The sequence below is a fragment of the Suillus subaureus genome, assembly GCF_016647635.1.
Source record: "Suillus subaureus strain MN1 chromosome Unknown BJ212scaffold_92, whole genome shotgun sequence".
Taxonomy (NCBI): Eukaryota; Fungi; Basidiomycota; class Agaricomycetes; order Boletales; family Suillaceae; genus Suillus; species Suillus subaureus.
Window position 1 is genome coordinate 1 of NW_024538648.1, and position 14930 is coordinate 14930.

The 14930-nt window shown below is 43.1% G+C and overlaps 6 protein-coding genes across 6 annotated transcripts; 2 read left to right on the forward strand and 4 right to left on the reverse strand.

The window, feature by feature from the left end:
- Positions 1 to 64: 64 nt before the first annotated feature.
- BJ212DRAFT_1555826 (uncharacterized protein) lies at positions 65 to 489 on the reverse strand (the record flags this gene model as incomplete). The annotated part of the gene is made up of 2 exons (XM_041341944.1): positions 65 to 389; positions 444 to 489. Coding segments are annotated over 2 exons (255 nt in total), but the record flags the coding sequence as incomplete, so codon positions are not given.
- A 221-nt stretch (positions 490 to 710) lies between these two features.
- BJ212DRAFT_1286446 (uncharacterized protein) lies at positions 711 to 1093 on the reverse strand (the record flags this gene model as incomplete). The annotated part of the gene is made up of 2 exons (XM_041331940.1): positions 711 to 851; positions 905 to 1093. The coding sequence occupies 2 exons, from the start codon at positions 1091 to 1093 to the stop codon at positions 711 to 713; spliced, it is 330 nt and encodes a 109-aa protein (XP_041186089.1).
- A 1593-nt stretch (positions 1094 to 2686) lies between these two features.
- Positions 2687 to 4487, reverse strand: BJ212DRAFT_1487621 (uncharacterized protein; the record flags this gene model as incomplete). The annotated part of the gene is made up of 5 exons (XM_041341298.1): positions 2687 to 2970; positions 3872 to 4009; positions 4057 to 4209; positions 4252 to 4345; positions 4398 to 4487. 5 exons carry the CDS (start codon positions 4485 to 4487, stop codon positions 2687 to 2689), a joined length of 759 nt encoding a protein of 252 aa, XP_041186090.1.
- Positions 4488 to 4844: 357 nt separating this feature from the next.
- On the forward strand, positions 4845 to 5951 carry BJ212DRAFT_1305024 (uncharacterized protein; the record flags this gene model as incomplete). The annotated part of the gene is made up of 1 exon (XM_041333707.1): positions 4845 to 5951. The coding sequence occupies one exon, from the start codon at positions 4845 to 4847 to the stop codon at positions 5949 to 5951; it is 1107 nt and encodes a 368-aa protein (XP_041186091.1).
- An 808-nt stretch (positions 5952 to 6759) lies between these two features.
- BJ212DRAFT_1250008 (uncharacterized protein) lies at positions 6760 to 7014 on the forward strand (the record flags this gene model as incomplete). The annotated part of the gene is made up of 1 exon (XM_041329705.1): positions 6760 to 7014. A coding segment is annotated over one exon (255 nt), but the record flags the coding sequence as incomplete, so codon positions are not given.
- A 6768-nt stretch (positions 7015 to 13782) lies between these two features.
- Positions 13783 to 14727, reverse strand: BJ212DRAFT_1286450 (uncharacterized protein; the record flags this gene model as incomplete). Its single annotated transcript, XM_041331941.1, has 5 exons — positions 13783 to 13981; positions 14036 to 14158; positions 14220 to 14260; positions 14316 to 14388; positions 14441 to 14727. The coding sequence occupies 5 exons, from the start codon at positions 14725 to 14727 to the stop codon at positions 13783 to 13785; spliced, it is 723 nt and encodes a 240-aa protein (XP_041186093.1).
- Positions 14728 to 14930: the final 203 nt, after the last annotated feature.

A 14930-nucleotide genomic window follows, 5' to 3' on the forward strand; every position in this document is an offset into this window, starting at 1 on the left:
TCTACAATTTGAAGATCCACTCAAATCGCTGCAGCCTAGTAAAGATGAGCATGTACTGTGATCACTTCATGGTGGTCATCCTGTAGAGGTAATTTGGATGTTACTCCATATCCATGACCTTGGGGACAATCTGAACCTTTGCCCAATCAACATTGAAGACTTCTGTCAGTTTCTTGAGGTTCATGGGTGCAAATTCACATATACTGAAGACTGTGTCACCCAACCAGGACATGCACAGGTTCCTGAGCTATTCATCAAAGAAAGGCTTATCGAATTGTGTTGTGAGAAGAGGGATATATTTGTGATAGCCTGCCTGACACACCATGGCTTATTCTTTGCAAGCTCAATGATGATGGGAAGACTATCAGATAGGAGTTTGATATCAATGACTAACAATAGCAATTTCAGAGAGTCAATCACATGAAAACAGGGAGGGACCTTACCACTATTTACAGTCTCGAGCTTACTGATGACATTGAGCCAAAATTCGACCTTTAATAGATGAAGGGACAGGGATAAGAGATGCTCAATAGTAGCATCTCTACCCAAGAGCAGTGCAAGGCCACTGACATGGTTTGCAAGAGTGGCTCACACATGCTCAGACATGTCATGTGAGAGGTCATGCACACAAGGCATGATAGTGTGCAAGGATGACTTTCTTCTCGAGCAGTTTTGAAAATCCTGAAATTCAAGGGTGAAATCAAGCAGTATTATGTGGTGACATTGATTACCATACCTAGGATCTGGTCTGCAGCTGCTGTGCATGCTTCTGCCTCATTATCTTTCAGAAGCTGCACACATTGCCCTATTAACTCCTCCCTGACCAGTTCTGTGCTGATAGCTTCTGTGAGCTAAATGCTGATGTGACTTGTCACTCAGAGACGTAAAATCCAGCATTGGGGACACACCTCATTGAAATATGTTGGGGCCATTGCACCTGCCAGCTTTTATCAGTAATACTGTGTCTGATTTGCTTCAACAGTTGCTTCACAATAATAATAACATCTTCTATTGTGAGTGAGCACCCAGAATCCTCATCATTGAATTGGAGTCTGCAGTAGATAGGTAACCCATCTGACAAGACATGTTGCATTTACCCGCAACATGCAAATAGATAGAACTTACAGACCACAAGCTGTAATTGGAAGTCCACAACTTTGATGTTAGCGGGTGTTTTACCTTGGTCATGTTGGATGGAGAGTATTTTATTTCACTATCTATGCTCACATAAGTTCAGACATCTAAGTATCTTGATGGCTCAACTACAAACTAAGGACCTAAGGAATCAAAACCAAGCTCGCAAACTATGTAGCAAAGGGTACAAATAACTATTGAGTGAGGAATGTGTAGTGTGAGAGCAAGTATTTGCATTGAGTATATGGACATGTCGCTTGTATTCTCCACAAATATGACCTGCAAGCCATTGGTGTCCACCCAAACTAATGGTGTCCAGAATTCTAGACTGATGTATAGTATGCATGGTTTATTACATAATGTGTCATGCACATTGCACAAGACATATCTGATAAAAACATAAGGTAATGGTAGTGGAATGCTTAGTCACAAACTGAGCAGTTTTTTTTGCAACACTACAGTTTGAAATAGTTAGTATCTGACCATGAGAATCACCATCTAGAATGAGGCATTGTTGTTGTTTTTTGTGTGGAGGAGCTGGGCTCAGATACCAGGCAGGGATATGGTAGTGTTCAAGTGCAGCACCTGCACAACTAGATGTACAAAAGACTGCAATGCAATCCTCAGGTGTGGGTCTGTTAGCACCACAGAAGGGTTCAGGACAGGCTGTTGATACAAACCATTTGTAGAACTTGGCATGGCTGAAGCTTGGTGAGACTGTGAACATTGCATGATATGTAAGAAAGTGTGAAGAGAACTCTTTGCTCATGAACCAAGGTAGAGGCCCTACAGTAAAATGAGTAAAAAGTTGTTGTGATACATTTGTGGGGTACTCACCATTGTCTTTGAGTTTCTCCACTCTGGCATTGATGCTATCCTGAATGTCCTGTGCATCAACAGTCCATGGGTCAGATTTTAATGAGCTGAGATCAGCTGCTGACAGAGGATTGTTTGCAACATTTATATCCTGGCTGACATTCCAGGCAGTCCACTGGGATGATGATGGGTTGGAATCTGTGCCAACAGAACTGGACAAGTTGGAGGGAACTGAGACATGAGGGGGTGTGATGCATCTTCATGGTTGTGACATCAAGTAAGACCTTTTGCACATGTCACAAAATGATATCAAGTCTGATTCTTTTAACATCACACTGTTTAACCTCATCCCATATTTTAACAACTGTGAGCAATCACCAGATGACCACAACAATGTGTGTGCTGCTCACCTGGTCACAACATCTTGGCATTTGAGTGTGGTGCGTGCCTGCCCATTGATAGCAATGGTACAATTCCCACTCCCAATGCCATACAACATGGCTTGGAAACCCTTCTGGTCACCTCTAACCATGAACACCTCTTGGCCAATGACTTTGTTAAAAGAATCCAATGACACATTGAGTATTTTCATTACAAATCCAATTGGAACGTCAACCTATTACAACTCAGATATGACTGAGTCAAGTCAAATTTCACTTATGATAGAGTGATCACTCTCAGACAATAGTGTAAGGTGTGCCTTTGGAAAGTCAACACCTTGCACAATTCCTTTCATCTAATACTCTGGGCTGTGAGCAACCTCTATGACATCTCCAGGCTTGATGTCATAACCTTTTTCCCTTGTGAATTTGATTGTCTGGGGTAGGTGCATCTGCCAAATAGTTGCCACAGGAACTTGAATAATTGGTGGTCCTAAATAGTACTTTGTAGCACCTGCAATGAAGTTTTGGAGAGACTCATCCTGGAACCACAGATCGGTTCCTCCATGAGGAGGAATGGTCATGATGCCCTGTTTCCCTATGTGTTGTCCCACAAGGACTTCTATGTGATCCCCAATTTCTATAGATTCAGAGTCAGGGAGAGGCTTGAAATGTTGATGTGATGGTAGTTGTGACTGTAGAGTACAGTTTATAGGATGCCAGTCTAAGTGGTATTTTGAAACTTGAACCTGTGCCCAAGCATCAGACAGTTTTGTAGAATTTTTTGTTCATGCCAAACAGTTACCTCTTCCATGGAGACCCTTTGGCAAATGTGAAACACCTCCTTGTCCATTTCTTTGATATGGCCTTCTACACCCAGGTATGAACCTGCTATGGCTTGAACTTCATTACCAACCCAAAAGATATGCTCCACATCCTTGAGTCAAGCTTCCACTTCTTCCCACTTTCTGTCCAATGTGAATTCCATGCATGTGGAACCACTGAACACATGGTCTGTCAAAACGACCATGCCAATCTGTGATTGGACTTTTCCTGTGATTATCCTGGCCACATCAGAAACTGCATGGAGAATGCTATGAGGGATTTCTTGACAAAAGGTGTATCAACCATGGATTGCAGATGTGGTCTGATAGCATCAGCATGAGGGCAGGCGAGAAGTTTTAATTGATAATTGTGGCACTTTTTCTCTAGCAGTCCCTTGTAGTACTGCTGTCCTTTGTATGAACATCCTATAACTTCTCCATTACAAATGATGTCAGTTACTGTTTTGTCCTTCGGAAGTCAAGAACAGTCAAGCAGAGCTTCAGATCCTGAAGGCATGTCACAGGGAAAGTTCCAAATAACAACATAGACCATAACAAAAAGATCCAATTGATCAGGGTCGCAAACATAGCCTATGGTGCCCTTGTATGGGCCAGCTTTGATCCTTACCCATGATGGGTTGGGAAATTTGATACTTGCACATTCCACTGCATCATGTTCTTTATCTGAGATGCAATGATAATCTTTCACAGACAGACTATGTGAGTCTGGAAGGGATGATGCGATGGTTCTGGGGCTGTCTGATATAACATAGAGCTGCCCAGACAGCCAAGGTGACATGGTCACAGTGAATCCTTTGCTCTGAAGATATTCACCAATATAGGTTGTAGCAGTTTCTATGAAGTGATGAGTAACATGCTACACAATGAAAACATGAACTTACTGTAAACATGTAGCAGATACATTCTGCTCTTGAGTGTGGCAGGGGGCCAGGTGGCTCTGTAAGAAACAAGTCTTCTTGAAGAGCTAGATATGTTGGTTGTGTTGTTGTATATCTTGTCAATCTTCTTGGATAATGTATCCTTTGCTGACAGTCCTGGAATAACAGTAATGCTCAGCAATCACACAGAAGGGCCACCTTGGTCCTGCTCCCCATCATTGTCACTTGCATCATCATCCTCCTCATCTTCATCATCATCCTCATTTGCTTCGACATCAACATATATGTTCTTCTGCTACATTTATTTAGTATGTATTCAGTAAAATGTGAACATTTTTACTTACAGGGAGGGGTTGATGGCATATGTGTCTTCTCCTCAGAATCTTGAGGTTTTTCAAACAGGCTCCAAGATTGTCTTCACCAGAGAAGAGCATAGTTTTAGCCTCCTTTCAATCATCTGCAGAGTATCAGTTGCCAAGGTATGATAAAAGTTTCTCTTCTGTCTGACCATAACTCATCTTGGTTGTGAGGAATCATTCTAGAATGCACCATGTGCCTTGATCTGCCAATGGCAATGGTGCCAGATGAGAATTCCCTGCATAATGGTCATACTAAGTAATGAGAATCCTGTCTTGGACTGCTACCAAGTGGCACCCCAACAAGGACCCCAGAACTCAAAATCCAACACTGCGCTCAACAGTGGCAATGCCCAACCAAACCTGCTTCCAGTTAATATCCATTCAGTACTAGATAAATCCACAGAACCTACATTAGAGTAAAAACCAAAAACAATGTCTTCGGACCCCCTGGAAGGCTCTCAAGGAGCTAAATCCAACAGACCCAAATGCCATGCAGCATATAGACCATCAAATAGATCAATCCCTGACTTAATCAATGACCCAGCTAACAAATCCACCATTATAGACAAACAATCAGCAAGAGCAGAACTAGAAACAAGGCTATTTATCACTCCAGCAGCAGAAATTAACATAGATACACTGGCTACAGCGCTTCTCAATTTTACAGTCCAAGCTCACTCACTAACTTCTATGCACATAGATATCATGCGAGCAATTGCTATCCTCATGCTCAAAACTGACCAAGAAAGAAAAGCTCAAATCATTGCAGACTTGGTCAACAATCTCATTCATAAATCCATGGCATGTTTAGAAGAAATCATAGAAAATCAAGCAAACAAGGACACCCAATCGACTACAGCAAGAATGGAGGAAACAATGAACAATATCAGCAGCAAACTAGAAGAAGTCAAAACTACAGTTGAGAACCTCTCTCCCTCTCTCAGATTATTGCAAGATGGACTCACAAACACACAGAACATCGACACTCATTTCGACAAGTTTCAACAAAACATGACCACAATCACATCAAGAATCAATCAACTCAATCAACAAGGAAGCTACAGAGCAGTGCTTCTCTCAGGAACCAGGAGCGGAGAAGATACCAACTCCCGAGAAGTCCAAAGACTGGCACACAATGCAATCAAAGCCTGTCAAATACTAATCAATATTAACCCAGATAGTGCACTAGCTCCAGGTAAAGTATTGCACGAACAACTAGTAACAAAAATCAAAGAAGCCCTTAAGACCATCAGCAACCCAGACACCCCGGATCTCGACATATGTGCAGTGAACCAATACTGCAATGGAAATACCATCATCCAAATGTTCAATGAAGACACAGCCAAATACCTCAAGCAACAAACAATAAAGGAAAGCTTCATTAATACATTAGACCCATCAGCAACCATGAAAGATTGCTCATACCCAGTCATAATTCAATTCATTCCACTAACATTCAATCCCAGTGATCAAGACCAAATCCAGCAACTAGAACAAGAGAACAGCTGGGAGACCAACTCAATCATGACAGCAAGATAGGTAAAACCTCTGGAAAAATGCACCACCTCTCAACAAGTTGCCCACCTCCTAATCACTCTCAAGGATCCCAAAACTGCCAACCTAGGTATATGAGATGGCATCACCATGAATCACAACATGCTCCAAATCAAGAAGAACAAATGGGAACCTGTTCGCTGCGCTAAATGCCAAGGATACGGACACATCACTAGAGACTGCATCTCCCACCAAGATAAATGTGCCAACTGTGTGGAAGAACACAGAACTAGCAAATGCCACAACAAGGACACCAAACAATGCGTATCTTGCCAATCATCTGACCATGCCAGCTGGGATAGGAACTGCCTGGAATTTGAAAGAAGATGCACTGACCTCAATCACAGAGACTCCAGCAACACGATGCCATACTTCCCAACAGACGAAATCTGGACACAAGTACAAGCACCCCCAAAAGCAAGACCACCTCCTCCTCCCAGACCCCAGCAATCATCCAACCCACATCCAACCCAGCAAACTCAGAACACCCTAGATCGCCACTTCATCCCAAGAGGAGCAAGACCGGCCAGAGGATGCTACCTCCCACCCAATGCAAGAATCTCACCTCAATACACATCAAACTCACCTCCACCTCCCTTGCAATATCGATCCCAACCCCAACCTCGATCCTGATCCCATTCACAACCCTACATGCCAACCGCCCACCAAAACCCCAACTATCTCAATGTATAATACACCCAATAATGAAGCTGTAAGACTAAAAATATGGCAAGAAAACCTCAATAAATCCAGCACCGCCCAACACTGCATCCTCAGTGGACCATTCACTGCAAAAGACTATGACATAGTCATTATCCAGGAACCATTTGTTGATATCCTAGGCAACACCAAGGCCTCTCCTGACTGGAATGTAGTCTACCCCACACAGAAATACTCACATCAAGACAGAACATGTGCAGTCATACTCATCAACAAATGCATCAATATGAGTAACTGGAGACAACTCCCTTTCCCATCATATGACGTTACAGTCGTTCAACTCAACGGAGCATTCGGAAAAATAACAATTTTCAACATCTATGATGACAGCAAAAAGTGAGATGTAATACCAGCCCTAGCCAAGTACCTAGATCAGGAGATCTGCACCATCCGTCCTACTCCCAATGACCACATACTGCTCATGGGAGACTTCAATGTGCACCACCAACTATGGGAAGAAACAAGAAACAACCACCTATGCACTCCCATGGCAGCTCAAGAAGCTGCTCAATGCATTATTGAACTCCTCGCCAACTATGACCTCAGGATGGCCTTACCTGGCAACAAACCCATGCTTCAGTCAACAAGCAGCAGAAATTGGACAAGACCAGATAATGTATTTTGTACTGCACATACACTAGATTCACTCACACTATGTAACACAGCCCAAAGACGCAGACCACCATGTACAGACCATGTACCAATACTAACTACCCTAGACCTAGACATCCCCTGTGCCTCAAAAACGACCACATTCAACTTCCGAGACGTCAATTGGGACAAATTCCGAGGTCGCCTCAACACCCACCTCAGCAACATCCCAGAACCAAAACCCATCACGTCAGAGGAACAATTTCAAGCAGCAGCCGCCAATCTAAGTGCAGCCATCAAACGCACCATCCAAGACAAGGTACCACAAATGAAACCAAGCCCTCATGTGAAATGATGGTGGACCAGGGAGTTAATGCAGATGATGAAAAAGAAAAGCGAGCTGAGTAACTTATCCTATAAGCTAAGAGGCCTACCTGAGCACCCCATCCATGAAGAACACCACAAGTATCATAATCAAGTCACTGAGGAAATCCACAAAACCAAGCAGGAGCACTGGATTGCTTACCTGGAGGAACTCGACCAGAAAAGCATCTATACAGCCAATCACTATGTCACCACCCCATATGGCGACAGCAGAAGAACAAGCATCCCAGCATTAAAGACAAAAATAGCCGAAGGGACACCAATCAAGGCCATCACCAACAATCAGAAATCCAGAGCACTAGCCAAAACCTTCTTCCCCCCCCACCCCCCTCCAGCATGGTACCTCAAGACTATGAATACCTGGACTCAGCTACACCATTCATGCCCATCACAGAAGAACATATTGACAGAGCCATCACCAACATGAGCGCATACAAGGCCCCAGGACCCGACGGCATATGCAACATCATTTTCAAATGAGCATCTGCAACACTAACCCCATACCTCTATCATCTTTTCAACACAGTGTTCATGCTCAAGATGTACTATGATCCATCGAGAGAGTTCACAACAGTAGTCCTAAGAAAGCCAGGGAAGGCAGACTACTCAATCCCGAAAGTGTATCGTCCAATCGCTCTAATCAACACCACATGCAAGCTGCTAACATCAATTATAGCTGAACAGGTATCCACCATCTTAGAGAAGTATGACCTCCTACCCACACATCATTTCGGAGGCCAACCCAGATGCACCACCACCGACTCGCTACATATCCTTGAAACCACCGTGAAGAATGCATGGTGCAATGGCAAGGTCGCCTCAATACTCTTCCTCAATATTGAAGGAGCATTCCCAAACACAGTCACCGACAGATTAGCTCACAACATGAGAAGATGACACCTCCCACCAGAAATAGTTGATTTCACTGTCCGCATGCTCACCAGATGCAAGACCCAACTAAAGTTCAATGACACCATTTCAGACTGGATCAATGTTAGAAACAGAATCGGTCAAGGAGACCCTCTATCAATGATAGCCTACCTCATATACAATGCTGACCTACTAGACATAGCCAACCTGAAGAACAACGAAACAGCACTAGCATTCGTCAATGACATGGCCTACATAGCTATTGGCTCAATGTTCAAACACACTCACGCCACCCTCAAAGATATGATGGAATGACCAAAGGGTGCACTACATTGGTCAAGGAAGCACAATTCAAAATTCAAAGTCAATAAATTCGCTCTGATTGATTTTACCCATAGCAAAACTCATGAAAGGCCTCCCCTGACCATCCAGAACACGATCATCCAACCCTCAGAACATCACCACTTCCTCAGACTCATAGTTGACCAAGAACTCACCTGGAAACACCACGTCACTCATGCCACCGCCAAAGGAACAGAATATGTGCTTCAACTCAGGCACCTCTCCAGACCCACAAACGGAGTATCAGCCAAGCTCATGCGTCAACTCTACATAACAGTTGCTATCCTGAAATTCACTTATGCAGCAGACATGTGGTTCAGACCAATATACAGTGAAAGTACAGAAACAATGCAAAGAGGATCAATAGGTGTTGCCGAATGATTAGCCAAAGTCCAAAGAACTGCCACACTAAGTATCACTGGAGCCATGAGAACTACAGCTACTGACACACTCAATGCTCATGCCAATCTTCTCCCAACAGATCTTCTACTTCAATGCATATGTCACAGAGCTGCCCTCCACCTCGCTACACTCCCAGAAAAACACCCCATCAGCAAACACCTCAAACACATCGCCTGATACTACGACATCCAACACCACCACTCATTGCTGCACAACCTCATCGCCACCTACAAAGTCTTTCCAAGCGAAGTCAAAATGATAGACCCTACCCGAAAATCCAATACACTAAATCCCATTGTTTACAGCACCCACATCACTACGAAGAAAGATGAGGCCATCAAAGAACAACAAGAACTTGGAGACACAATTCAAGTATTCACTAATGGATCAGCGCATGACAGCGGGGTAGGAGCGTCAGCAGTACTGATGAGGGAAGGAAAAGAACCACGTACCCTGCAATACCATCTTGGTTCAGACAAGATGCATACCGTCTTTGAAGCAGAAGTAGTAGGCCTCACACTAGCCACGAAGCTCCTAGCATCAGAACGGAATGCAACATATCCCACAAGCATATTCGTTGATAATCAAGCAGCAATACAATCCAGTGAGAGCAATAATTCAAAACCAGGCGGATACTTAGTAGAAATCTTCTGTAGAATGACTAAATGGCTGCAAGAGAGAAGAAGAGACAGAGATCATGACTTTCAACTAACAGTTTGCTGGATACCAGGCCACAAGGGAATAGTAGGAAACAAATTAGCAGATGAAGCAGTAAAAGAAGCAGCAAGAGGAAGAGCATACTTGAGCAACAAGCGAACCCTACCCCACTACCTCCAGGAAGTAGACCTCCCATACAGTGTCTCAGCCCTAAGACAATGGCACAAAATCAGACTGGCAAAGAAATGGTCTGCAGTATGGAAGAAGTCACCCTGATATGAGAAGGCAAAGCTCATAGACCTGTCAATGCCCTCCAACAAGTTCATGAAACTAGTCGCCACCCTCCCCAGACGTCAAACAAGCATATACATCCAGCTCCATACAAAACACACCCCGCTCAATCACCATCTGCACTGTATAGGAAAGGTCAACTCCCCCCACTGCCCATTCTGCCTGGAGAAAGACAAAACCCCTTATCACTATCTCCTCGACTGCCCACAATATGCACATGAAAGACACATCCTTACCAACTCCCTACATCACCAAGCATCCTCCATCGCCTTCCTTCTCACCTCCAAAAAAGCAATAGACCCTCTTATGCGCTTCATCAACAGCATGGGAAGATTCAAGTCTACCTTCGGTGAGATCCCACTAAATTAATAAAGATCAACTCATGCACATGCACACACACACAGAACATACCATATACACCAAAGTCACAACTGTACCAACAAAACCATCAAAACACTCCATACCTAGAGGGATTCAACTAAATGCAGGCCATTCAGTCAATGTAGCCAAGTGAGAGATGACAACCTCATCACCCACCACATCTATTTCCCCCTGTATGAACTCAGCATTGGCCTTTGCCCGACATCATGCTGATGGAGTACGTGAATACCTACACAACACATGACAAGCATACATATACATACAATAGATAAACGGGAGTAAACCCCCCGCATAAAGGGTTATGTCCGACATAGGGTCTTCGACCCCAAAGGACAATAAAACATGAGATAAAAAAAATAAAAATAAAAAAGTAATGAGAACAAAGGTATACTATACTGGCTTACCATGATTTCTGTCCTGAATACATTTTGAGGAGGGTTCCAGTTTGCTATCACTTGGTGCAGCACATTTAGACATTATGCTGCAGTCCAAATCATTAATTTCCTAGTATATGGAAGCCAAAACACAACATACTATGACCATCAAGCTTTCAAGTCTTCCAAAATCTACCTTATGTATAGTAACTAGTAGCTAGGTATTGATGTAGGAAGACAAAGTAGAAAGAAGACCTGTGAATGTGCATAATCAGCATTTATAGTGAATGACTAATGTGGACGTTGATACTAACCAGTGCAAACAGTGAGGATTGTGGACCGGTATGTGTTTTGCCCACAAGTCCACCCGCCACCATTTTGAGCATGGTGAACAAATATACACAGTCTAAGTTGTGCCCACCCTCAACATACAGTGGCTCAAAAAACTGTCCACATGTTTTTGCATTTTTTACTATTTACAATATTGTGTGAGAATACATAAAGACCTCAGTGACATGCTGATACCATATTGTAGTGCTGCTTCAGGGCTTTGGATTGAGCACCACATCATGAGAATCAGAGATATGGTGGAGATACAAGGCTTACAAAATCATGACTCATGTGGACAGTTTTTTGAGCACATATTAAAACTATATAAATCATCATTTATGACACCATAACAATCATGCCACCATTAAATAAACTATAAAGTGGTGTCATTATGTCATTTTAAAACCATATCTAACTATACAAACCAAAAATTTCCATATGTCATGGTTATATTCACCATGAAAGCCACCCCCCCTGCTCAAAGGGATAATATCCTCTCTCTTTCCTATTCTGGCCTCTCTGCTTGTCAAATTTCCTCTAGAACTGGAGTATCCAAGTCCACTGTGGCCAAGTTCATCAAAGAAAGTCACACAGACAAGGAAAACTTCTGTGAAGGGCGTCCATCCAAGCTCACCTCTACTGATAGGAGGGCTATTATTCAACATATCACTACAGGAAAGGCTGATAATGCTGTCCAGGTCACCTATTACATCAATTCCACCATCACATTCCCTGTCTCTTCACACACTGTGAGAAACATTCTCAAGACAGCTCATCTCAGGTCGGTAACAAGGAAGAAAAGGCTTTCCTCTCTATCACACATATGCAGAGAGGACTAGCACCCTTCTTTTGTCACATATATACCTTGCCATCTGACCCAATCCTATTTATTGTGGTCTTATATGATCATATAACATGCTTCCAGTCCATGTAATCCAATTCTGATAGGCTAAGGCAAAGGTTAGTCATCTCTGTTTATGTGTGATAGAGAGGAAAGCCTTTTCTTCCTTGTTACCGACCTGAGATGAGCTGTCTTGAGAATGTTTCTCACAGTGTGTGAAGAGACAGGGAATGTGATGGTGGAATTGATGTAATAGGTGACCTGGACAGCATTATCAGCCTTTCCTGTAGTGATATGTTGAATAATAGCCCTCCTATCAGTAGAGGTGAGCTTGGATGGACGCCCTTCACAGAAGTTTTCCTTGTCTGTGTGACTTTCTTTGATGAACTTGGCCACAGTGGACTTGGATACTCCAGTTCTAGAGGAAATTTGACAAGCAGAGAGGCCAGAATAGGAAAGAGAGAGGATATTATCCCTTTGAGCAGGGGGGGTGGCTTTCATGGTGAATATAACCATGACATATGGAAATTTTTGGTTTGTATAGTTAGATATGGTTTTAAAATGACATAATGACACCACTTTATAGTTTATTTAATGGTGGCATGATTGTTATGGTGTCGAAAATGATGATTTATATAGTTTTAATATGTGCTCAAAAAACTGTCCACATGAGTCACCATTTTGTGAGCCTTGTATCTCCACCATATCTCCACCGATTCCCACGGTGTAGGGCTCAAATGAAAGCCCTAAAACCATACTACAATGTAGTATAAGCATGTCCTTGAGGCATTTGTTCATTCTCACACAATATCATAGATAGTGAAAAATGTCAAAACATGTGGACAGTTTTTTGAGCCACTGTATACTACATTTCGCTAATACTATGTTACTGGTCCTTGAATGGACTTGTTTCTATTCCATGCTATGATTACAAATATTGTCCACTCTGGCTATTCCCAGCAATCATTGTTCCCTACATTACTCATCATTTGTCATATTGGTAAGCTTTCATATCTTGTGCTCATACTATGACCATACTCCTATTACTCCAACACCAGGGAGACCAGTGTTGTGCCACACAACATCCCCTGTCTCTTGCCAGAGCTTCATGATACACCAAAAAATATGTTCTGTAAAGCCAACACAGTCCACAATCTGCCCAATAGTGAGCAAATTGTGTTCAAAAAGATTTACAGCAGCAAGCTTGAGGTCACAGTTGATTTTATGGTAAGGCATAGTATTAGTATGATAGTGCATTGAGCCAAGCACAGTTGTAGTGATTTTTCTTTTCTTTAATTTCCTTATTCTCTCAAATCATGTGTACTGACAACATTTTTGCAAATATCTGTAAGAAAAATAACTGAAAAAAGGCCACTCATTTTTGAAAAGAAGTGAAAACCATTGGAAAGTCAAAAAAAAGTCTGATTAAGTTGAGGTTTTCCTGATGCTATCATTGACCTACAACAATTCTCATGCATAATTATACTTGCTGTATGACACACTACTGGCTTATAATCTTTTCTTCTTGTCTGTCGCTGTTTGCATGGTACATATGCGCCTAAATAATCTTCCAGTCCAACGGAACATTCATAACACTGAAACCAGAAGGACCTCTGCACTGTCGCAACTAAAATCACTCCTGCCCAAGAACGAGTGCGCTTTTGTTCCCTATTAAAGTAAACCACGCATCTTCCTGTCCTGCTTTAGTGGCACCCACAGCGGGCGATACGCCGGATGAACCCAGAATGCCTGTTTTCATGATAGCTTTGGCGAGAACGGAAACGTGAATCTCCGCATTGGACGTAAAATGCGACGCGGCGCCAGTCACGTAGCTTGAATTAGCCAAATCAACATTGAAACAGAATTTGAGGGAAGAAGAAGCGCACCCAGCTATGGTCTCTGCAAGACTTTTATTAGCACGCTGTGCTCCTTTGAGGAAACCTGGGCGGAAGACGATGGTGTCCGCATATCCAAGGCGTGCTATGTCTAGTTCTGTTAGACCTTTTGATCTGAAGGAAAGAAAGTCAGATGAGAATTAAGGAAGAGCGTGCCGTAGCAATTCTTGCGCACCTCATATATAGGAAGTGAGAGGACGGGTCAGCACCAGAAGACTATATTTCGCATCAATTCACATCGTGTACATCACATATTTTGTGTTAAACCCACCGAAAGATATACGACACGCTGTTTGTGTTCCGGATCATCTGTTTTCGCAGCCTCGCAGGCGTTCACCACATACCTGCGTACGATACATGAGATGGAATCGAGTATGACAAACAAACTCAACTCACTCTCTGTCAATCTTCTCGAACATTTCTGTGCTCCCTGCATTTGCGCGAGTCGTTCCGAGGGTGACGAACACAACATCCCACCGTCCATCCTTCAACCCTGCCGCTTCGAGGTTCTCAAAGTTGATTGTTTTCTGCTCTAGTTTGCCCCTATTCTCGGGAAGATCGGCTTCTGGTGTTACTCGTCTGCCATATTCGCCAACTTTAGACCATTGATCGTTTGAGAGAAGCTCGCGAAGGAGATGTCTGCCTGTCGCGCCTGTTGCGCCTAGAATGAGAGCTGTCGACATGGTTTGTAGTAGCCAACTATCTCGGACGCGAACGCAATTTAAACATGAGCTCGCCAACACATACGCGGGGCTTCGGCATACTGCCAAACACCACATAACATCACAAAATATTGATCCGCATCCATGCTGGTGTGTTTGTGTATGTATACGATGAGCTAGCCGTCTCACGCACACCGTGTCGATACGGAGGTGCTTCTAGCGTG